The sequence below is a fragment of the Carassius gibelio genome, chromosome B8 (assembly GCF_023724105.1).
Source record: "Carassius gibelio isolate Cgi1373 ecotype wild population from Czech Republic chromosome B8, carGib1.2-hapl.c, whole genome shotgun sequence".
Lineage (NCBI taxonomy): Eukaryota > Metazoa > Chordata > Actinopteri > Cypriniformes > Cyprinidae > Carassius > Carassius gibelio.
In genome coordinates this window covers 22,945,801-22,968,754 of record NC_068403.1, presented here as the reverse complement: position 1 = coordinate 22,968,754, position 22,954 = coordinate 22,945,801, and the positions used below count along the sequence as shown (strand labels likewise).

The 22,954-nt window shown below is 37.6% G+C and overlaps 1 protein-coding gene and 1 non-coding gene across 5 annotated transcripts; both read right to left on the bottom strand.

Annotated features, from left to right (window-relative positions):
* Positions 1 to 1,375: 1,375 nt before the first annotated feature.
* Positions 1,376 to 20,969, bottom strand: LOC127963279 (embryonic polyadenylate-binding protein). 4 transcript variants are annotated; one of them, XM_052563102.1, is made up of 16 exons: positions 20,866 to 20,969; positions 20,009 to 20,215; positions 19,587 to 19,780; positions 19,363 to 19,478; positions 18,205 to 18,344; positions 17,918 to 18,012; positions 17,710 to 17,847; positions 13,524 to 13,619; positions 12,497 to 12,766; positions 12,324 to 12,405; positions 12,096 to 12,215; positions 11,685 to 11,824; positions 4,330 to 4,432; positions 3,613 to 3,743; positions 3,451 to 3,528; positions 1,376 to 1,626 (listed from the first exon to the last, which is right to left on the bottom strand). In XM_052563102.1, the coding sequence occupies exons 2-15, from the start codon at positions 20,199 to 20,201 to the stop codon at positions 3,469 to 3,471; spliced, it is 1,878 nt and encodes a 625-aa protein (XP_052419062.1). In that variant the 5' UTR covers positions 20,202 to 20,215; positions 20,866 to 20,969; the 3' UTR covers positions 1,376 to 1,626; positions 3,451 to 3,468. The 4 variants fall into 4 exon arrangements, with proteins under 4 accessions (XP_052419062.1, XP_052419064.1, XP_052419065.1 ...); XM_052563104.1 differs by lacking the exon at positions 20,866 to 20,969 and adding an exon at positions 20,757 to 20,780 and having other exon boundaries at positions 3,455 to 3,528; XM_052563105.1 differs by lacking the exon at positions 20,866 to 20,969 and adding an exon at positions 20,463 to 20,756.
* Positions 4,878 to 4,984, bottom strand: LOC127964272 (U6 spliceosomal RNA). Its single transcript, XR_008155013.1, has one exon. It is a non-coding gene; the product is annotated as a U6 spliceosomal RNA (small nuclear RNA).
* Positions 20,970 to 22,954: the final 1,985 nt, after the last annotated feature.

The following is a 22,954-nucleotide window of genomic DNA, read 5'->3' as shown; positions in this document are numbered from 1 at the left end:
TTGGTTAACAGTAATTTTGTTTTGGTAGGCCCTTTTTTTTTTGCAAGCTCTGAAAAGTCAGATATTGCTCCTGTGGTAACATGGCAAAGGGATCTCATATTATTACCGCCCTTTAATCTTAAACTTCCATACAAGGTGCCATCAATTTGATTTTGCAAGTGACGACGGTGTACCAGCACTAATGCCATGTTGAAAGGTTGAGCAAAACATACCAAGTGTTGTGTCTTTGGCTGCATGGACAAGAACAGAACTGTACTTAGATTCCCAGCCTCAGACTACACAACAGAGCAGAGGACCTATTGATTTATTTACTGTATATTGCTGCTGCCATACAGATCTAAAACCTACACAGAAATAACCGACTCTTTTGTAACTCGTGTGTTTTTGACAAACTTGTGTGTGAAAGAGAACTTCGTTTAGTACTCACGTGCTGTGACAGCCGCTTTCGGTCCATGTGCTTCAGATGTGTGCTCTCAGAAAACCTTAAATCAGAAGCTTAAACTAATATAAGCTAATATAAACTAATAGTTTAAAACTATTTCAGCGCGATAAACATAACCAGAACCAAAACAGATGTTTTTAACCGGTCTGAGGTGTAATGGAGGCTCTAACCTGAAAAAGGGGGCGAGAGCAACATCTAATTTGAATTTAAAGAGACAGGCACGAAAACAGCATGTTTCTGCTTCCACTCAAAATAGTTATTTTCAAAATATAATAAATGATCCATGGGGAATTGAGCTGAGACTTTCTGGGGACACTAGACACCTATATTACGAAGTAAAAAGGGGCAAATAGGTTACCTTTAAACAATAGCGTGTCTTGAAACACTCAAACTTCAATAAGAAGCAATAGTTGTATAAAAAAAAACCCACTTTTTCCTCAACAAAAACTATTGTAGTTAAGAACTGTAATGTTTATATTTCAAGTAAAGTTTACTAACAGCAGATCAGCCAAAAATGGAAATGCACTAATTCAATAGACAACTTCTCACATATAATTCTCATGTTAATAAAAAGATTACCGGAAAAATGTTTAAATATCTGCACTAGTAACCTTATGAGTTATCAAGTTAATACCAGATCACAACACTCATTGGATACATTCTATGCATAAAACTAAAATTAAAGCATATTCACAAAACCATTCTTAAATATTATATTAGCACAAACATTAATTAAACCCCAAAAGGTTTTTATATTAATTCCAAGCAGTGTTTGTTAGATTATACATTTCAGGTTGTACCTTACCTCTGCAAAGGGGACCAATCTTTTACACACATTCATTAACGCAAAGCTTATTTTAATAAAAATCTATGTAATATTACTGCAAATGTGTCCCTGAAAATAACAGTCATACGAATAACACACTCAGAAACTTATTTTGCATTTCCATTAAGCCAGAATCATTTTTATTGCACATAAATTAAATATTTTTTAGCCTTTTGTCATTTTATTTTTTTCTATTTTTCTATTTTTTTTTTTTATAAACAAAATCAGAACAAAACTTAACACTCTGGAGATCAAAATGACATTTGCAGTGTGCGAACCATGCATTAAATAGCTCTGAAGTGCTGTTTTCTTTCCCCCGATCTCTGGAACAACTCTCACAGACCTTCAGTGTGCATGCCTGTAAAATTGAAAAACTAATTGGCTTAGCATGATTAAGACTAGTGATCGACCGATGTATCTGTTTACCGATATTTTTCCCGATATTTAAGCAATTTTCCATAATCGGGTATCGGTTTTGTAATATCGGATTCGCCGATTTACGGCGCCATCTTGTGGCCGTTTTGAGATTTCCGCCATTGCAGCCCTGGCGTCTGAGGAGATCAGTCAACAACAACTTAGAGCACAGGTAAAGTATATGTTCTACTTGGTTTGCTTTAATCAATCAACTTTATTTAACATAAAAGACATGCACAAATGAGATCGGAGACATAAATTCCTGATATAGTTAATTTATGCAGCTTGTTTCTAAAGAGATGCAGCTTGTTTCTGAGACGAACTCATTGAGTCACGTAGTGTAATTCGTCATGTCCTGCCCCAATAAAGACGTATCTTAACATGAATTAAATAAAACAGACATGAATGAGTGCATGTTGAAAATAAAAGGGCTGAATTTAATTCTCTATCTGTTGTATATGCTCACCATTAGCCAAGAGAAAGTTCGTTCATTTTGCTTAGCAACTGACGGATGATCTGGAGGCTTAAGCATGGCCACTGAATGAAACTTTTTACAAGATTATCTTGTTTAAACACCCTAGATTATATTATCATTTACTACATAACAATTATTTCGCTAATACACATAAATATACCGCTTTGTGGAAATTATTTATTTATTATCTCCATGCGCGATCGCGGTTGATTAAGTTATAGTCAAACAGCACTTGGTCAGTTGGCATCTCATGATTTAACGTTAGATTAAATTAAGATCATAAAATGCCAACTGAAAAAAGCTGTTTAACTTTATATAGTCTCGGGAAAAAAAGTTCGTTCATATTGCTCAGCACCTGACTGGGTTGATAATCAGGAAGCCTCAAGCATGGCCACTGCATGAAATTTTTGACAAGATTATCTCGTTTAACCCCCTAAATTATAGAATCATTTGATTTACTACATAACCATTATTTAGTTAATACAAATATAAATAAATGCAGCTCTGTGGAAATTATTTATAATCTCCACACGCGATCGAGTAGCCCAATTTATAGTTTTGTGTAAATGCATAGATAAGTTACAGCACTTTGTCAGAAAGCATTTCATGATCTAGGCCGACAAAACATAATTATTAAACACTAGTTGGAATCAGTGATTGATAGGAGGATGGGCAAGCCACTTGAATGGTGGAAACAAAATGAGAAAAGGTTCCCCATTCTTGCTCGTCTGTCAAGAAAGTTCCTTTGCCCCCCACTGTCTTCGGTGCCCAGTGAACGAGCCTTCAGTGAAGTGGGAGCCATTTATGAAAACAAAGGAAGCAGGCTTACAGGGCAGAATGCTGAAAGACTCTGTTTTCTACACTAAAACCTGTTACCTGCTTAACTGGGAGTTAATATGTTATAATCATTTTTGTGCTTTATTTTTTTACCTGTTTTTATTTTTTTTTACCTCATCAAAGCTTTTATTTTAAAACAAAGACACTTAGTAACAGTGCACTTTAATTTTTTGGACTCAGACCCCTCTATTTATTTGTGTATAAATATAAAGTTTTATTTTTTTTTGTATGCAAGGAGGGAGTGATAGTTATTAATAAAATGGTTTGTTCAGCTCATTTGTGTTGTAATAATTGTCAGAAACAGAAGTATAACAGTAAATAAATATCGGTTCTGCATATCGGTTATCGGGTACATAAACATGCAAATAATCGGTATCGTATCGGTTATAAAAAATCAATATCGGTCGATCACTAATTAAGACCAAATATCACGACAGACAAATGCACATAGATTACCTGCCTTGCAAAGCTCCCTCATTTTGCTGACAGTTCCTTGGCTTGATGAGCCTGAAGCACAGCTACTGCCTCTTCAACCTACACCGTACAGAAAAGTGCAATGATCAAACAAAATCTGATCTTTGAGACTAAATGTAGAGTAAATGTTTTGAGCAGGTGAACCTTGGAGTGCAGGGATTCTGGAGCCTCGAGCATGTGCAGTAGTTCAGAGTTGTCGATCTCCAGCAACATGCCTGTGATCTTTCCAGCAAGAGTAGGATGCAAGGCCTGGATAAGTGGATACAGCCGCTCGCCTGTATGGCATGCAAACAGTTTGGTCGTTTTCCTCATATTATGATATGACAGCTTATGAGCTATATTCCAAACCCATAGCTATCTGCAACTGTACTCTAAAAAGATACTTAAGTTTCGACGGAATATCATCACTCCTGAAAACACCTCACGTTGGTTGTATTGACGGAAGTTAGAGGGAGACGGGAGTTTCCAGGAATGATTATATTACTGTGCCGAGGTCGAATTGCTGCAAAGTGCTCTTCCGCCATATATTAGTCACCATTTTTATCCACTTAAGAAAATCGCCACAGATTATTGTGTGCAACCATACTTATGTAACTACTCATGTAACAGTCTTTAAATAGGGAAAACATGGAAGTCTTTGGTAGCTTCTAAATTCACCCCTGTTTGGATCCTAAAGAATGAATGGTGCTGAGCTAAACGCCAGCATAGTGGCGCCGCACGCTACAGTGATTGAGTGCATTTACTGAGACAGGAGAGGTATCTATCAACTCGTCTAAGTTGCGGGAAGAACACAGTGGAATAAGTAAAAACTGTGGCATTTTGCTTTAAACCTTTAAGTGATTGTGTGTGCACGTCTCATACCCAGGAGTTGTTTCTGCTCTTTCAAGGGTGCAGCCGCCAGCATTGAGGCAGTAAGGGGCTCCTGGCCTGTCACATGAACCGCCGGCTCTGCAGTTGGTACTACCTAAGAAAAACAAAACAAAAACAGTAAAAGACTGTTAGTTACATTTCTCCATTTAATGCTCCTTAATGTCTAATTACATTGCAGTGGCCTAACACTGGATTTTTACTCTATGTGGTTGTCCTACATTTGAAATTTGCTTTTCTGTTGTCAATTTTTACAGTATTTTTGTATTTACAGAGACAGCTGGCAAAGTTCACATTGTTTGTGGGGGGTTGTTTTGAGGTAATCTGGGGATCCTGTGTTATAACTGTGTTATAACTTATGCAGAGGATTCTCTGCCACCTCCTAACTTTTTTTTTTTTTTAAAGGCAAATAAAATGCCTCCGAACTGTCATTTCACAAAGTTTGATATATGTGCATGTTTTAGGCACTTTCTACGTACGCCAGAAATACTTTTTTATAATCCACCTTAATCTTAATTACGTTTAACGATTAAAAATCATTCAAAAATGAGGAACGCTTCACGAATTTGCGTGTCATCCTTGCGCAGGGGCCATGCTAATCTTCTCTGTATCGTTCCAATTTTAGTATATGTGCTGCCGAAGCAAGCACGAACAAGTAGCCTAGACGTCTGGTATGTATAGCAGTGTCTCCGGTAAAGTTTTCTCGAAGATGGTGAATGGTTAAACCATGATTTTGTCATTTACCAGGACAATACAAGCACATTTGATGTGTTGCAACATATATATGTCACTATCCACATTCATTTCTGACAATTTAAGCTACATATTTTGTGTCGTTTATGTTTTTCTGCCAAGAAACAGGCAAGCCTGCGAGATAAGGGGCCCCTCTCGACAACAGGATTGGCTCTCAGTGTTGACGCATTCAGGTCATGTGATCTGTTCTCCTGCCCCAGCACTGCAGTTCCCATCCCCCAACGTCAGTCTAGTGACTCGTGAAAGACCATTGTGAACCAAAGTGTAAACCGAAGCACCCACAGACCTTTGTTTTAGATTTAAATTCTTTTGTTAATTTAGAGGCTACAGTGCCTCCATCTGCCACAAGAGAAATCTCCTCCTCTGCAAAAACAAAATGTTTTATAGCCACAAGTTACAGAACAATGAAAAAAAAAAATTCCGGGGTCTACATGTACATTAGCAAGATCTTTAACTGAATCTTTAAAGTGAAACTACTTTTAAATGTTATGAAATCTACACATAACTACAGTGAAACAAAAGACGGTTGTCAAAAAGAAAAGTGAGCTAACATGTTAGCATTTGTCACAGTTTGTTTCACAGCTCCACACAATCCTCCTCCACACTACATCTGCTTCCCTCCAGGGGAAGTATTAAGTCTCAAAGTTAGTTGTATCAAATTTAATGCCTTAAAGTAAAATTGTACAAAAAAGTCTTATGATATCAAGAGGACTTACATTTGGAGACGGAAAGACAAGATTTGCTATATGGCATAATGTGAGGATTAAACTTCAAAAGGAAATTATTCCAATAAATAAATTTAAGCTGCAAGCAGCGATGAAAGGGCCCTTGCACTCAGGCTCACCACCTCCCGGTGGCCATAGAAGAACTGCGAACATTGTGCCATATGCTTATAAAATGGTAAATATTTGTGCCACATTTCCTTCTGCCAATAGGTGGCACTATGATTATAACAATATCAGCATGTAAATGTCTTCAGGGCAGGACTCTTACCAAACATGCAAAGTCTCGAGCAGATCAGACATTGCATGTTTAAGTTAGTGTAAAATGTAATTTCCTGTCGCCAGCAGGTGGCGCTATAATTGAATATTGGCCCTTTAGAGGTGTTCAGGCCAGGACTCATAAAATGGGTGAAGTTTGGGGAAGACTGGTCATTGTATGAATGAGTTAGAACAACTTCCGGTTTCATAGTGTTAATAACATCCTTAAGCACATAAATGTTACTAGCAGAATATTTTGAGAATATTTCTAGCATGATAAGCACACAATGGCATATTTTACGGTGTTGTTAATCGTGCATAAGTGTAAAACATGGCACTTCCTGTTGCCAGTAGGTGGCGCTATAACAAAATGAGCATGTAGATATTTTCAGGCCAGGACTCTAATCAAACTTGTGAAGTCTGAGGCAAATTGGACATTGTACGCTCAAGTTACAGTAATGTTCTGCTTCACTGCATTAATAGCATGCTTTAACACTTAGTTAAGTGTTGCTGCTAGCATGTTTAAACATTTTTTTTAGAACTTTGCCAGCCTATTTATCAGTTGTTGATGCTTTTTATTATTTTGCAAGGTGCCCAAAACAGGGTTTACCATGTCACTTCCCAGTACCAGCAGGTGGCGCTATGACTATACCTGAATTTGGTCATGGGTGTTTGTTCAGGACAGAACACCCATCACACGTGTGAAGTTTGGGGCAAATCAGACATTGCTTGCCTGAGTTATAGCAACTTCCTGTTTCACAGCGAAACAAACTTTGTCAGGCCGCCAGGGACACACCCCTTGACGAAAACTCAACTTTCACAATCTGTCACAAAAGGTCATATGATAACCCTCACCAAATTTAAAGGTAATCTGATTAAAACTGTAGGAGTAGTTCGTCAAAGTACGAGGCATGGAAATGGCAAATACTGCACAGAAAATCGTACCAGGAAGTTCAAAATAACTAACTTCCTGTTGGGTTTTGGATTTTGTACCAACAATCTTTTTTTGCAAGTAACTGTGCTACATGTGTACCGATTTTCATGCATGTACGTGAAACGTAGCTCGAGGCGCACTCAATTGAAATTTAACAGGTGGCGCTATTGAGCCATTTAACAAGTGCTGCACATTCAAAGTCCAGGGAAATAGTTTTGTTTCTACCAAACGCTCCACCTGCTGGCAGAAAATTAGCGTTTTCAAAAGTACTTTTGTATACAGAGTTCACAATGCAAAAAAAATAAAAATAAAAATAATAATAATAATATTCCCCCCCAACATTCTCTGTAAAAACAACAATTATAATTTTATTGTAGACCAATGTAAGATTTGATTATCTAGCATATAATGAAGAGCAAACAAAACATCATGCAGAGTGCATCAGGGTTGCCAAAAGTGTGGTTCCTGAACCCCTGGTGGTTCCTGAGGGAATTGCAGGGGGTTCAAGAGATGGTACATGGATCAGGGTGACCACCCATCCCGCTTTGACTTGCAAAGCATTTTTACCCTTTTTCCCCCACACGCAACCATTTATTAAAAAGTGTAATTTTTTTTTTACACAAATTACAGTAATGCTATTTTTTTTATAACTTATGTAAATATTACTGAAACATACACACACATACACACATATATATATATACATATATACATATATATATATATATATAAATAAATAACACAACATTAATATTAAGAAAATTGCGTTTAAGACACTATATTGGCTGTTTTTACTCTTTCTTCAACAAAAGTCATCTCAAACACTGACATGGAGTGACTGGATGCTGTTTTGTTCCTCAAAATCACCTTTTAAATGATTCAGTTAATGCAGTGACTCGCTTAACAGTGACTTATTGCCATCTGCTGGCAGTTTTAATTTAACATTTAAATTTAAAATATTAGTTTTCAATGTTTTATGTTTAAAATATCAAAACATTTATGCATTTGTAACAGCTGGTTTAAGTATTCCATTGTCCCTTGAAGCTGCATTAAACTGTGTATAAATACATTTTAAATGCCACTTCTAATGCAGCTTCTGTTTCCTCTGCATTGCAAAGATAAATTGTTGATACAGAATTAATTTGCTTGGTAACAGCCCAAATACAAGAATTTCACTCAAAAGATGGTGCACACTTCTAGGAAAATAAAATAAAAATCGCTTAAAGGCTGAAATGTAAAGTTTATCCTTTTATAAAACTTTGTTTTTTTGTAAAGATCTGTATCTGAACTGTAAATTGTGCTTTTTACAAGAGTAAAGTAAATAAATGGTACTATGAACATTGCCCTACACGACTCCTATCTCACACTCGTATTAATTTTACTTGTGCAGGTCTTAAAGTTGAGCTTAATCCTGCAGAAACCCTGTCCCTCACCCGCTTTAGGACATTACAAAGAGGCAGAAAAAAATCCACAAATCTACAGAAATACGGTTTGAGGTTCCTAGAAGCAGTGCAAAACTTCAGTATTTGACCGTTATCGTTTAAGCTGTAATGTCTCAGTTCACCTCTAGAGGGTCTCAAGTATAAGCCATGTGTTTCTCGACAACTAGAGGATGTTAAATCAGAGTTGTGTCGTTGTCTGCCACTAGGTGTCTCTCGAGCATAGGTTATGCCTTTGCTCATCAATAAATGCGTTGATTCGATCTTGTTTCAGTGTTTTACTGCATAAGTGGATAAATAGCGAGTTTTGATCTAATTTTTTAATGTACCTATCCTGTCAGCTTGTTGCAATTATTACCAGAAATTACATCTTATTTGTGGTTTCATGCATTTGAGCAATCAGAAGCCTGAGTTTGAGGGAGGTGCTTGCGGTTCGCTGGACTGTTTGCGTTCTTTGGGGCATTCTAACGTGACTTCATGCGTCACCGTCATAATACGTCACCCGGATTCTGTATGCACCTTATTGATGATACATCCTACAGGTGCATATGAATAAATTAGGATGTCATGGTTAAAGTTATTTTCAGTAATTCAACTCAAATTGCTTTCCAGAAGGCCAACAATTCACTAAAAATGGGTTCGTTTTAGAGGTCTTATGAAGTGTTCTAACTTGATGAGCTGGGTGTTATATTAGACAGCAATTTGTCTTTTGAAAATCATATTTCCAATGTTACAAAAACTGCATTCTTCCATCTTAGAAACATTGCCAAGGTACGAAACATGTTGTCTGTTTCTGATGCAGAAAAGCTAGTTCATGCATTCATGACCTCTAGACTGGACTATTGTAATGCACTTCTAGGTGGTTGTCCTGCTACGTCAATAAACAAGCTACAGGTAGTCCAAAATGCAGCAGCTAGAGTCCTTACCAGGTCAAGAAAATATGATCACATTACCCCAAATCTACAGTCTCTGCACTGGCTACCTATTAAGTTCCGTATCAGTTACAAATGATCATTACTTACCTATAAGGCCCTAAATGGTTTAGCTCCTGCGTACCTAACTAGCCTTCTACCACGCTACAACCCATCACGCTCCCTAAGGTCACAAAACGCTGGACTTTTGGTAGTTCCTAGGATAGCAAAGTCCACTAAAGGAGGTAGAGCTTTCTCTCATTTGGCTCCCAAACTCTGGAATAGCCTTCCTGATAATGTTCGGGGTTCAGACACACTCTCTCCGTTTAAATCTAGATTAAAAACACATCTCTTTCGCCAAGCATTCGAATAATGTATCTTTTAAATTGTGAGTGTAGTTACATCTGATCAAAGGTGCATTTTTATTCATTAGCTTGGGTTAAACTAATTTTACTTTGTTGGATCAGCAGCTATGCTAATGATGTCTCCATTTTGTTTCTAAGTTTTGCCATGGGATTTACATCCCGTGGTAACTAGGATTTACACAAGCTCCAGTCTGGATCCAGAACACCTGAAAAGAGATGATGCTGACCCTCAGAGGACGCTAACCTTGAAGCAACAAACCGAACTAACAATTATTGCTACATGTGTGACTGCATCATATAATAACTATTAATTAATAATATTTATAGTTGATAGTTCATATTATTATTTTAAATCCTGTCAAATGTGCACAAACTACTAGCTACTACTAAATATTGTAGAAACATAATTTTCTGTAAAGTTGCTTTGTAACGATTTGTATTGTAAAAAGCACTATACAAATAAACTTGAATTGAATGAGATGGATTTTTGTTAAATGTGAGCCAAAACCACCACAATTAAAAGAACCAAAAGACTTAAATTCAGTGCACACAGACTGAAGTAGTTTAATACACAAGTTTCACAATTTGAGTTTAATTACTGAAATAAAACTTTTCCACCACATTCTAATTTATTGAGATGCACCTGTACATGCAAAAAAGCAGATGTGCCCAGAATAAACAAAACAATAAATTGCAGTGTGGCTTATTACATTAAGAAATTGATATTGAAGCACCAGACTGAGATCTCCATAAAGTTCTTCATGGGCAGGGGCTTAAGTGTAAAACATCCATCACTGAGGAGTAATTCCAATACAGCAGTTGCTAGTAAGTAGTACTCACTTGGAAAGAGCTGCACTGAAAACAGAGCAGCTTACTCCGCGAGCTATCAAGTGCTCCGAGTCTGATGATGCTCAGTCTCCATTTGGCTTTTATTTAAGTCCAGTCAGGAGATGTTTATCACGAGCATGTGGTTATAAAGCAATGAAACCATGGGAGTTTCGGGAAAAACATTTTCCAGCACCAAATTAAACTATGACATCCTAAACATTTTGACATGCTACCAATGAAACTGGACACTCAGTACATGCCCCTAACTAGGAAATTCAGAGCTTAAAGACAACTCTGGGTTTCCAACTCTTAGTGACTACTTTGTGGTGATGGACATTCATGTGCTAATAACTTGTAAATACAATATTTCCTACATGTCTTGAATGCACTGATTGCAGTATAGGTCAGAAAACCTGTTCTCTCCAAGTAAACAATTGGGATGTAAGGCATTCATTTTATTTTATTAAACGCGCACACACACTCCCTATAGATTCTTCCCCACGAAAGCTTCCATCATTTAGGTGTTTTTTTTTAAATCAAGTTGATGCAGGTTCCAGTGTTTTTCTAATAGGTTTGCTTTTAGTTATTGGATGCTACAAAAACAGGATGTGGCAACATTGTGAGCTTGTGACTTTAATACAACGGTTCCAGCTCATCGATTACTACTGTGCAGATTCAGACACCAAATGACATCAGCACAATATACCAGGTATATTTTGGCTTCAACTTTCTACAGTTAAATAAAAGACACATTAAACATTTTTACGGTCTATGATATCAGTCCAATACACTCAATGTTGCATTTCTCTTCAAACAGCCCCTAAAGTAGCACTGGTGTTCTGACGATTTGCACAATTTGAGAAAATAAAAAAAATAGAAAAACCTACCCACCAGATTATGCCTTAACGTCTACACCTACCCCAACCATAAATATCCCCTTATAGTAATGCAAATAAAGTAATTATGTGTTGACCAGTATGAGAAAATGGTCAATATTGATGTATGCGCCGTAAGCCCTGATCTAATCTAATCGGTAGGATGCAGTTTCAGGACACCAGGTTCAAAAGGCAAAGCTGCAAGCACCACTCCACAACCAAGTTCAGCTTGAGTACAGAGTGAAAGATAAGTGTGCATGTTACCTGGTGGACGACAGGAGCTGGAGCACTGATGACCTGCTGCACATTTCGGACACCTGCTGAGTACTTGTATTGACTGACTCCTCTGACTACAGCCCCCGCTCCTGCAGTTCTCCCACCTGCAGTCTGCGTGCCAATGTTGGCTAATTCAAGAGAAAAATAATCAGGCACAAGAGATTCTCATTCCAGCCAAAAACAGAACATCTGTCAACTCTAGCTCATATAATTACATGCATTTTAACAAATGGACCAAAGTAATTAAGAGAAGAGATACAGCAATGCATTAAGGCCAATTTCACCTTCTAGAAAAATAGATCTTGTAATCAAACACACCTTCAGACAAAAGTTTTTGTATCTTTGTTAGGACTTTCAGCTGATGTTGTTTTTATACTTTAACCACGCACAAAGCCTTACCCATTCGCTGGGTGTTGTGAACAATGTGAGGAACCTGAGTGGAGGCCTGGCGGACTGTGCTGATGGTGGTGGAGGGCCTGCGGGGCACTGCTTGTCTTACAAACTGAGCTGTGAATGGAGCTAGTGCAGCCAATAACAGAAATTAACTCAAAATACAAAACCACAGAAGCACACTGATGGGCTCAAAAAAAAAAAAAATGATATTGGAGGTAATATTAGTTACTTTACCTTGAGTTCTAGGAGCCTGAGTGGTCCAGCGTGGCACAGGCCGCAGGTTTGGTACAGTGTTGTAAAAAGAGCGAACCTGATGCTAGAAATTCAGATATGCATACAAGTTCACACAGCACAAGTAATGCAATCATCATACAAAACCACACATGTAGATTAACCCTTCCACCCACTTGCGGAACAGAGGTCATGTAGTAGCCAGAGCTCTGCTGGTAGGTGGTGGGTATGGCAGGGCTGGGAATGGCACGAATGCTGGCTAATCTCTGCATGTACTGATTGGTGAGGATAGCCTTTCGCTCCTCTTTTCTCTGGGCAAGAGCCACATATAGTGGTTTAGTGCTAACGATACGGCCATTCATCTCAGTCACTGCCTTCGTGGCCTCTTCGGGAGAGGAAAAACACACAAAGCCAAAGCCTCTACTGTGGCCTCCATCTGTCATCACCTATAACCAAATACAAGAAAATCAGAAGCAAGACTTTATGGAATTTCATCATAAAACTGCACAAACAAATGCAAGAATTTCCATTTTTGTCAACTATGATTATGTAATATAATTTTAGGCAAAACCTGCATTATTTTAGCATCAGATTAATCAGTATTTTTAAATTTATATTGATTTTCTTTTTAGAAATTTTCTGTTTTAATTGCTGTTTTTATTTACTTAAATTTCAGTTTAAGTTTGATTGAATTTTATCATTAATTTTATTTTTATTTCAAGTAACTAAAGTTTATGGTTTTAGTTTAAGGTAATGATAATAATCATGGGTGAAACCGGTTCATTAATTAGAGGGGGAAAAAAAGGTGAGTTGGAATATATTAAATATGAATGGGTTGCATAGTGAAAATTGTTGCAATGTAGCTAAAATAATGGCTAAAATAAAATAATCTACTTGAAAATCTAATTTCACCTAAATAAAAAAAATATTTTCCAAGATTAAAATGTAACCATAAATATTTTTTACGTTTAATTTATTTGGATGACCCTAAAGCAGGAAAAAAAAAGTAACTATAATGTTATAACTAATGTTATGAACTAATGTTTAAAAATGTCTGACTAGCATAACCAATGTCTGATTTTTAAGACTTATCTTGTACTCCTATCAAACTTGTGAATCATTTTTATTATATTTTGTAGTTTGTAATCCTGTTAGCATCGACGTTATTTATTAAGTGGAGTATTCTGTTGCACTTTACATTACCTTTGCACTGGTGATGGTTCCATAAGGAGCAAACTCTTTCCTCAGCTTCTCATCATCAATGCTGTCATCTAGATTTTTCACATAGAGATTTACTCCCTAAAATTCAAGAAACAACGAATGCATTAAAACGGTCCTGAAATACCAACATACAGTTTAGCGTATGCATATCCTTCTCAGATGATTAGGATGATACTGAATTTTGGCTTTTTGCAGATTTATACAAGTTACCATACAGGTAAGCAGAGTTGGGTATGATGCGTTACACACAATAAAAGTTACTGTATTCCAATTATTTTTCCTGGTAACGCAGTAATGTAATGCTTATATGATAAATTAAGGCCTTTGTAATTTGATTACAGTTACTAATGACCCCAAAGAACTAGTTATAGACCGATCTCGAATCTCCCTTTTCTGCCCAAGATACTAGAAAAGGTAGTATCCTCACAATTATATTCCTTCTTAGTAAAAAAAAAAAAAAAACGTATCTGTGAGGAATTCCAGTCAGGATTTAGACCATATAACAGAGTTACAAATGACCTGCTCTTATCATCTGATCATGGTTCTAGCTCTCTATTAGTTCTATTGGATCTTGGTGCTGCGTTTGACACGACTGACCACAACATTCTTTTGCATAGACTTGAACACTTTGTTGGCATTAATGGAAGTGCATTAGCATGGTTTAAAATCATACTTATATGACCGCCATCAATTTGTAGCAGTGAATGAAGATGTATAATATCGATCACAAGTGGAGTATGGAGTACCTCAAGGCTCAGTACTAGGGCCGCTACTCTTCATGCTTTACATGTTACCCTTGGGAGATATCATCAGGAAACATGGTTTTTTCTTTCACTGCTATGCTGATGATAATCAGCTCTATATTTCTTTGCGGCCTGGTAAAACACACCTATTTGAAAAACTAATGAAATGCATAGTCGATATAAAAAAAAACTGGATGACGAGTAATTTCTTACTGCTAAATTCTGAAAAAAAACGTGTTTAAAAAAACATTTTGAAAAAAAAATTTTCCATCTCAAAAATATATCTAAATTACGACCTATGCTCTCAATGTCAAATGCAGAAATGTTAATCCATGTATTTATGTCCTCAAGGTTATTGTAATGCTTTATTGGGTGCTTGTTCTGCAAGCCTAGTAAACAAAATACAGCTAGTCCAAAATGCAGTAGTAAGAGTTCTCACTAGAACCAGGAAGTATGACCATATTAGCCCAGTCCACACTGCACTGGCTCCCTATCAAACATCGTATAGACTTTAAAATATTGCTTATTACTTATAAAGCCCTGAATGGTATAATCCTCCACGTCCAATGAGTTCTCAAAATTCAGGCAATTTGATAATACCTAGAACATCAAAATCAACTGCGTGGCAGATCCTTTTCCTATTTGGCGCCTAAACTCTGGAATAACCTACTTAACATTGTTCCGGAACCAGACACACTCTTGCAGTTTAAATCTAGATTAAAGACCAATATCTTTAACCTGGCTAAATACATTAAAGGATTTGTATGCTGCATTAATTAGGTAAACCGGAACTGGGAACACTTCCTATAACATCTGATGTAGTTGCTACATCATTAAACTAATATTACCGTAGATGCCATTCTTCTGTTTCTCTCTCATTCCGAGGTCACCAAAGCCACCAGATCCAGTCTGTATCCAAATCAGAGGGTCACTGCAGTCATCAGGATCCAGTACGTATCCAGACCAAATGGTGGATTAGCACCTAGAAAGGACCTCTACAGCCCTGAAAGACCGCGGAGACCAGGACAACTAGAGCCCCAGATACAGATCCACTGTAAAGACCTAGTCTCAAATGACCACAGGAAACAGATGATTCTTCTGCACAATCTGACTTCGCTGCAGCCTGGAATTGAACTGCTGGTTTCATCTGGTCAGAGGAGAACTGGCCCCGAATTGAGCCTGGTTTCTCCCAAGGTTTTTTTTTCTCCATTCTGTCACCGATGGAGTTTTGATTCCTTGCCACTGTTGCCTCTGGCTTGCTTAGTTGGGGTCACGTCATTTACAGCGATATCGTTGACTTGATTGCAAATAAATGCACAGACACCATTTAAACTGAACAGGGATGACATCACTGAATTCAATGATGAACTGCCTTTTTGCATTATTGACACACTGTTTTCCTAATGAATGTTGTTCAGTTGCTCTGACGCAATGTATTTTGTTTAAAGCACTATATAAAGGTGAATTGAATTGACTAATGTCAATTAAATGTTATACTTAAGTTACAAATGCAGTGTGAAAAATATGAAGTAAAAATCATGTTTTGCGCATCGATATTCCCTTTGAAATTGAAAGCAGTGACATTTGTTTGGAATTCATGCTCTGCATTTAACCCATCCAAGAGTCCACACACACAGCAGTGAGAAGTGAACACACCCCCAGAGCAATGGGCAGCTATATCTCCAGCGCCCAGGGAGCAACTGGGGGTTCAGGGACTTGCTCAAGTGCACTTCAGCCATTGTATTGAGGTATTGAGGGTGGAAGAGAGCGCTGTTCATTCACACCCTCCCACATACAACTCCTGCCAACACCAAGACTCAAATCATTGACCTTCAGATAACTAGTCCAAGTCTCTAACCATTAGGCCACAGCTGCCGCTAACTTCAATAAATTATTGGAGATTGCGAGCTAAAACACAGATGACTCCTACAACATTTAGGCCCTGTGTACACTTGGTATCAAGATGCATTTTGAGCAATCAGATCAAGTGGACAACGCTAAATACAGGCGTAAACGAGGTGTGAAATGTCTTGAGCTTGCCCACTTTCAGAGGTACTTGAAAACCCATTAGAGTAGACCACTTTCATGGTGTAAATGCTGGTCAAATGAGTTCAAAAGACTTCCTACTACAAGTGTAATCATTGCGAGACATACACGCTCTTAAACTTTGACAGGTCGAAACGAAAGCAGCTGCTCTCCACATTTTTCTCTTTTGTCTAATTTTGCAAAAGTGTGAAACTTGTCTCAGCTTGTGTCTTCCATTGCTCTGAAATATCTCAAAAAGCCCATTCATATACATGAACAAAACTTTGTGCAGCATGTTTGCTTGCGATTTAGTTAGAAAACGTAAAAACTCTCCCTCGTGTTTTGACCAAATGATAACCTCTCAGTCTCTCTTGAAACCACCAAGGAAGTGACTAAAACTGCAACTCATCGACTGGCCACAAGAGACTGGCTCCAAAAGGGAGTCATTGTCCCATAGACCTCCCCATGTTAAAACACCCAACTTTGCAGCAGAAGAAAAATGTTAACAGCTTGGTACAAAAAGTGGGTATGATCTATATAGATAATTTGATGCCTTCGTGACAACTGTGGGGGTGGGGTATTTTTATTTATACTCATCCAATTAAATCATATTAAGCCTTAAAGTTCTGCATAATTAGGGCGTGGCTACTTGAATGACAGGTCAGTTGCTGCTTTGCCCTACAAAAGGCAAAATAATGAGATCCTCCTCTGGATTAAGCCGCGTTGCATCGCATTCTTCTGGGGTAAATTCTAGGCTTATTCCTCACAGTGCGTCTTCCAAAAATGAAAAGTAGCTGAAATTAACTTGAATCTTTCTTTGTTTACTGATCTTGATTTGCACATCTCAAGCCTGATTTAGCGGGGATGATTATTTTACAGCACACAATGTACATGGGTGGGATCACATTATAGGTGAGCTCAGACGGGAAAGACTGTAACCAGCGTTGGTTTCACATGGATTATTTTATCAGAATATTTGTTTTCAACATGACTTAATTCAAGAAAGACACTTCAAGCTTTCTTTAGATATGTAATTTTTCATTTATTTTAGTGACTCATTTAAGGAAGGTTTACGGAGACTGAGAATGCAGAAAGCACACCCTATATTTTTTTCTTTATTTTACAAAAGCAAAAAAAAAAAAGGTTCTCTTTAAATTGTAAGTGTATACAAATAAGACTCATAGTTTTTCGGTCAATATTAAAGAAAGAACTGAGTTTCACTTTGTATTTTGTATTGTGTTTCTAGGTTTGATAAAGTAAACTTGAAAGTAACTTAAAAGTATTCCACTACATATTACCAATTACTACTTTTTAAATGCAGTAATCAAATTACAATGATAAAAGTAATCAGATTACTAATTACTTGAGTAACTTACCAAACACTGCAAGTAAGCATGTACCTGGTAGCGTTGTACGCGCTCCTGCTTTATTTGCTCAAACTTGCGCTTGAGTTCTCCTTGCCTCTCCAGTCTTTTCTGAGCTCTGCCCACATACAGTACTCTGCCATTCAGCTCTTTGCCGTTCATCTCAGTTACTGCCTACCACAGATAGAGAAAAGGCTTCAGTCTTCAGATCTACTCACACATACTGCAACATTTGTTTTCTTACCCTCCTTGCATCTCCGTGGCTTTCAAAGTTGACAAATCCAAAGCCACGAGACTGTCCTCTTTCATCCGTCATCACACACACGCTAAGGGTCTTACCTGTGAACCATTGCCAGCTTTAAAAGAAGCAGAATCAACACTCCTAATGAAAAGTTCTTGATGAATTCTAGATCTTAAATCAAAGTTTAAAACCCCTGCTGTTACTTTTAGTGCATTTGCATATTTAACACTACATTTCCAAACAATGTCTTTACAAAAAAAAAAAAAAACAACACTATTGAAACTGCTTACCAAATTCAGAGAAGATGCCCTTCAGTTTCTCACGGTCAATATCTTCACTGAAGTTCTTAATATACACATTGGTGAACTCCATGGCTTTAGCGCCAAACTCGGCCTCACGCTCCTTGCGAGACTTAAAATGCCCTACAAAACTGCAAATGCAGATTAAACGTCATTTACTTTTGTGAATATACTGAGATTGAATTATTGCAGAAAGTACACTTGCAAGAAAAAGCGAATACAAAATATTCAAGAAATAGAAAACCATTCAAAATTTATTCAATACTATACCAAATAATAATAAAAGATAAGTGTATACACAAATACATGTACATCTGTCCATAAATGATCAAATAGGGATGATAGAACTAGCATAATGTTTTGTCCTTGCTTTGAATAATGTGAAATTACTTCACTGGTTGGTGGAAAAAGATCAAGGAGAGGATGAGGAAGTCTAGATTACAGAACTGTGTGTCCTTTAATAAAAACAATAGTTAATGAAGGGCTTTTTGAGCCAATGAATTTAATTGAAAAACAGATCGTTGACATCTTGATGTTGTGTGTTTGCGGACAGCCCTAGGCCCCGTCCACACGGAGACGGCGTTTACCCCAATCAGACCTTTTTTTTCCTCGTCTCAAGAAATATCCGAATCCACACGAAACCGCAAAATGATGTGGTATACATGCCAGACCAGTATGTGGCGCTGTATTCTGCCACAGAGATGCACTAAAAATGGCGAAGACTTGGACTATGCTCATAAACCTTGCGCGTGGTACACAAACGAATATGGAACAATACATTTATTAATCTTTGTTAATGTAAGTGAATAAAAAGACAATCGTTCAGTGTTTGTTCATGTTTTTGTTGCTGTTACGTGACGTAGAGGTGTCTGACTAGGGGAAGACGTGGGCTTATGATGACATCGTTTCAGAAAGTATACAGATTAGCCGTCCAGACGAAAACGCAAAAACGGCATTTTCAAATTTATCCACTCTGGGACCCAGTTTCAAAAAATAGCTGTTTCACCTTCCGAAAACGCCGGATCCGTGTGGACGAAGTGCCTATCCGATAAAACATTTGTGCGTATTCACAGAAACACGTCTCCATGTGGACAGGGCCCTAGTTTTTCCCTTGCTCTCTGGTTGAGAACCACTGGTGTCAATACTTACACTTTGCGATCATTCAGAAGCATGCCATTCATGGTCTCAATGGCTCTGTTGGCTGCTTCTTGAGTCTCAAAGTGCACAAACCCATAACCTTTTGAGCCATTCTCATCACAAACCACCTAGGATGAAAAACACATTAGTTAGATTGTAAATTATTTCAATCAGCTATAATAAAAACTGCCTTTAACAATAAACACACACACACACAGTAATAAAAACAGATTTACCTTGCATGACAAGATGTTACCAAAGGCAGAAAAGGTGTCATAGAGAGCCTTGTTGTCAATAGACTCATCCATGTTCTTGATGAAGATGTTTCCCACACCAGACTTTCTCAGACCTGGATCTCGCTGTGACCACATGATCCTGATTGGACGACCCTTGATGACTTCATAGTTCATTGTGTCAAGAGCACATTCCGCTTTAATGTGGAGAAAAGTGAGATTTACCATTAAGAGAAGTGCTTGAATCACTAAAAGTGGCGACCAGTTTGGGTAATTCATTCTTATTAAAATGCAATTCATCTAAAATACATTCAATAAATAAATTAAATTAATTCAAATCACTGTTCTTGTTTCCTAAATTCCAGAACAGAGCTGCAAGAGCATTCTCGATTCAATTTGCAACACCCTAGTAAGAGTATGCACACCATCAGCAGGCTGCTGGAAATTGATGTAAGCATATCCTAGGGATCTCCGTGTAATGACATCACGGCACACACGGATGGACATGATCTGACCAGCAGGAGAAAACTTCTGGTACAGCATGGCCTCGGTGATATCAGGATGAAGGTCACCGACATAAAGAGAGGCTAATGGGTATGCTGGTCCACTGCTATTCATCCTTCAGACGCACTCTGCAAAAGAGCATCTTATGATCAGAGAAACTTGAAATATCACTTGTTACATTGTACTGAAAGTACAGCTGTTAGTTGTTAGTTAAGTTTATGTCCATTAAATGAAGTGAACAGATACAGCTTTTGATTTTAATAATATATTAGTAAATGTTGAAATTAATACTATGATAACTAAATACTTTGGAAGTATTTTTCATTGTTGTTTCTTGTTTACTAATGTAGTTCATGTTAACAGCAGGAATCTTACTTTGAAATGTTGGGGAAAAGATAATAAGATTGGTAGGAGCACAAATAGGCCTACACAGTTTCCTGAAGCCGATTTAAGGCTACGGGAATGCCTTCGTCCTTACGAGGATTACATTTAGTTCAGTTCATTTAAAATTGTTAAAACGCGCAAAAGAACAACACATGATTTGTTGCTCCGCGTTAAGTGCCATTAGGGTTATTTATAGAAGCCTATATGAAAAGACCATATCTGTGAATCCTTATTTGGGCACTCGCCAGCAACTGTGGCTGATGGGCAAAAAGTAAAAATAGCTACCTTTAAAGTGCATTATTAAAACAAAATGGGCAAAAAGTAAAAATAGCTACATTTAAAGTGCATTATTAAAACTAAAGCCCTCTGAGGAAACAATGTTAGTTAAAATTACCTGCTGTAATGTGGAGCACATAAGCATATCCTTCAGTGTAGCTGCAAGCGGGCTCCACCCCGTTGGGACTGTTTTTGTGCGACTTTAATTATTACCGAGGAACACCTGTCATTTGTAACGCGCTCCATTGTGTATCAATTAAAATCCATCTGTGAGAAGAATTGCCTTTCCGTGTTGTTCCGCGAAAGAAAATAGTTCCTGCATGTGAACTCACACTGTCTTTTGATTTGGCTATTTAAGTTACTATGTATGTAAAATCTTAACTTTTTGATCCACTTCAAAGGTTGACTACTATATTTAGCACATTCTTCCGGTTTTTGGGCTTTCTGGTCATCTTTCTACATTTGAAGCCTAGTGGTGAAAAAGCGTAATGCTGGGTGAAAATACAGGCTTCATGGGCAGAAGCATCATATTGACAGTATTCCACACACACCATATAAGCAAGTGTAGGTAACAAAATAAAGAATTATACATTTAAACATACTAAACACAGAACACTTAATATAGCCTACACACTATATAAACAATATGCAGGGTGAGAAATACAGCAAGTGCAAATGGATTGTCAGTGTACTGTAATGAAATGTATGCAACATATAGTGAAAGTGAAAAGTGAAAGTCATGACATTTGACAAGTACGTTAACCCATACTCGGAAATGGTGCTGTGCATTTAACCCATCCAAGTGCACACACAAAGCAGTGAGAAGTGAACACACACCCGGAGCAGTGGGTCCTATATATACAGTGCCTGGGGAGCAACTGGGAGTTCAGTGCCTTGCTTAAAGGGATAGTTCACCCAAAAATCTAAATTATGTCATTAATAACGAGTCAATGTTTCGTTCATTATCTGGCTCGGCTCGGTGTTCATCTTCAGTTCTCTCTTCACAGCAGTTCAGTCAGTGTAGCGTAGGGCACCAAGTGCTGAGGGGGCATCAAAAATAGCCTAATGATTTTTTTTTATTTAAATGCCGGTATTATTTCATTAGCTTATAGAAATATTAGGCACATTTTAGCCATGTATATGTAACAAAAAAGGAGGAACAAGAAAGATATTTAATAATTGCTCTAGTCTAGTCCGGTCTAGTCTAGAAAGTACGTGAAATGTGCTGCATGTGCGTGCTGCTGCTAATCGTAATGCGCCTCGAACTTGCTGACGTTAATGTTAGCATCAGCAAACTATGATATTATAACTTACAATATAAAGACGTGTTTCCGCGCGTCTGGAAGTCTCGCAGCACAGTAGACGCGAATTCTCCTAATTTGCGCATCCAGTTACAAGAGATTCTGAGTTATGAAAAGGACCATTGCAAGCTGATAGCGACCGGCTTTTGTGGTGGAAAATTGGCAGTTATACCCCCACCTTGCGCAGCTGTAGCCTACCTGAGTGTCCTGGGGCATCAGTGCGGTCGGAGCGCGTCTTCTCAACAGCTGGACATATAGTGAATAAAAAAACGCTCTTCTCTGGACCCCGAAAATTTTGCCATGAAACTTCATGCCAATAAATAAGAAATATTGCTGACTTGAGTTTTTCCAGTTCTCTGTACGTTCGTCCGTTTATTGACGTTGAAAAAGGAAACGTCTTTTTTTTAGACATGATCGATTTTACAATAGATTCAATGAACACTTATGTCTTAAAAATCGAAAATGATTTTTTCACAAAAGTGACAGCCCTAGTACTTATTGATGATCATTTAATTTAATCTTTTCAAAGTGACATTGAATTTGCAAAAAAAAAAAAAAGAAAAAAAAAGTGGATTATTTTGATATTTTTTTTATTTTGCTATTCTGTTGACTGTTTACAAAGTCAGCAAAGCTGTGAAAATTTTCTTTCTCTTTTTAGTGTTCTTAAGTTTTATACTGTGATGCTGCTATTGTGTGTTATTGGTATTGAGTTATGTTTGGTAATAAAAAGTTAAACTGGCAAAAACAAACGTTTTTTTTTTCTTTCTCAGGGTCGGGGTGGGGGGCATCATAAAGGAGTTATGCTTAGGGCACCAAAATGGCTAGCAGCGGCACTGAGTGTACTGTTTGAGTACATGAATTACTCCGGGATATTGGTTTGTTTGAACTCGGAGGGAGTGTCAGCCA

Bases quoted from the DNA above. Each gene is read 5' to 3' on its own strand.
- LOC127963279 (XM_052563102.1), bottom strand. From the start codon at position 20,201: ATGAATAGCAGTGGACCAGCATACCCATTAGCCTCTCTTTATGTCGGT. The intron at 12,216-12,323 runs GTAAAGTAACTA...TGGCTGCACTAG, and splicing joins TCAGGCTCCTAGAACTCAAG to CTCCATTCACAGCTCAGTTT. The intron at 3,529-3,612 runs GTTCACCTGCTC...TGTACGGTGTAG, and splicing joins CAGAATCCCTGCACTCCAAG to GTTGAAGAGGCAGTAGCTGT.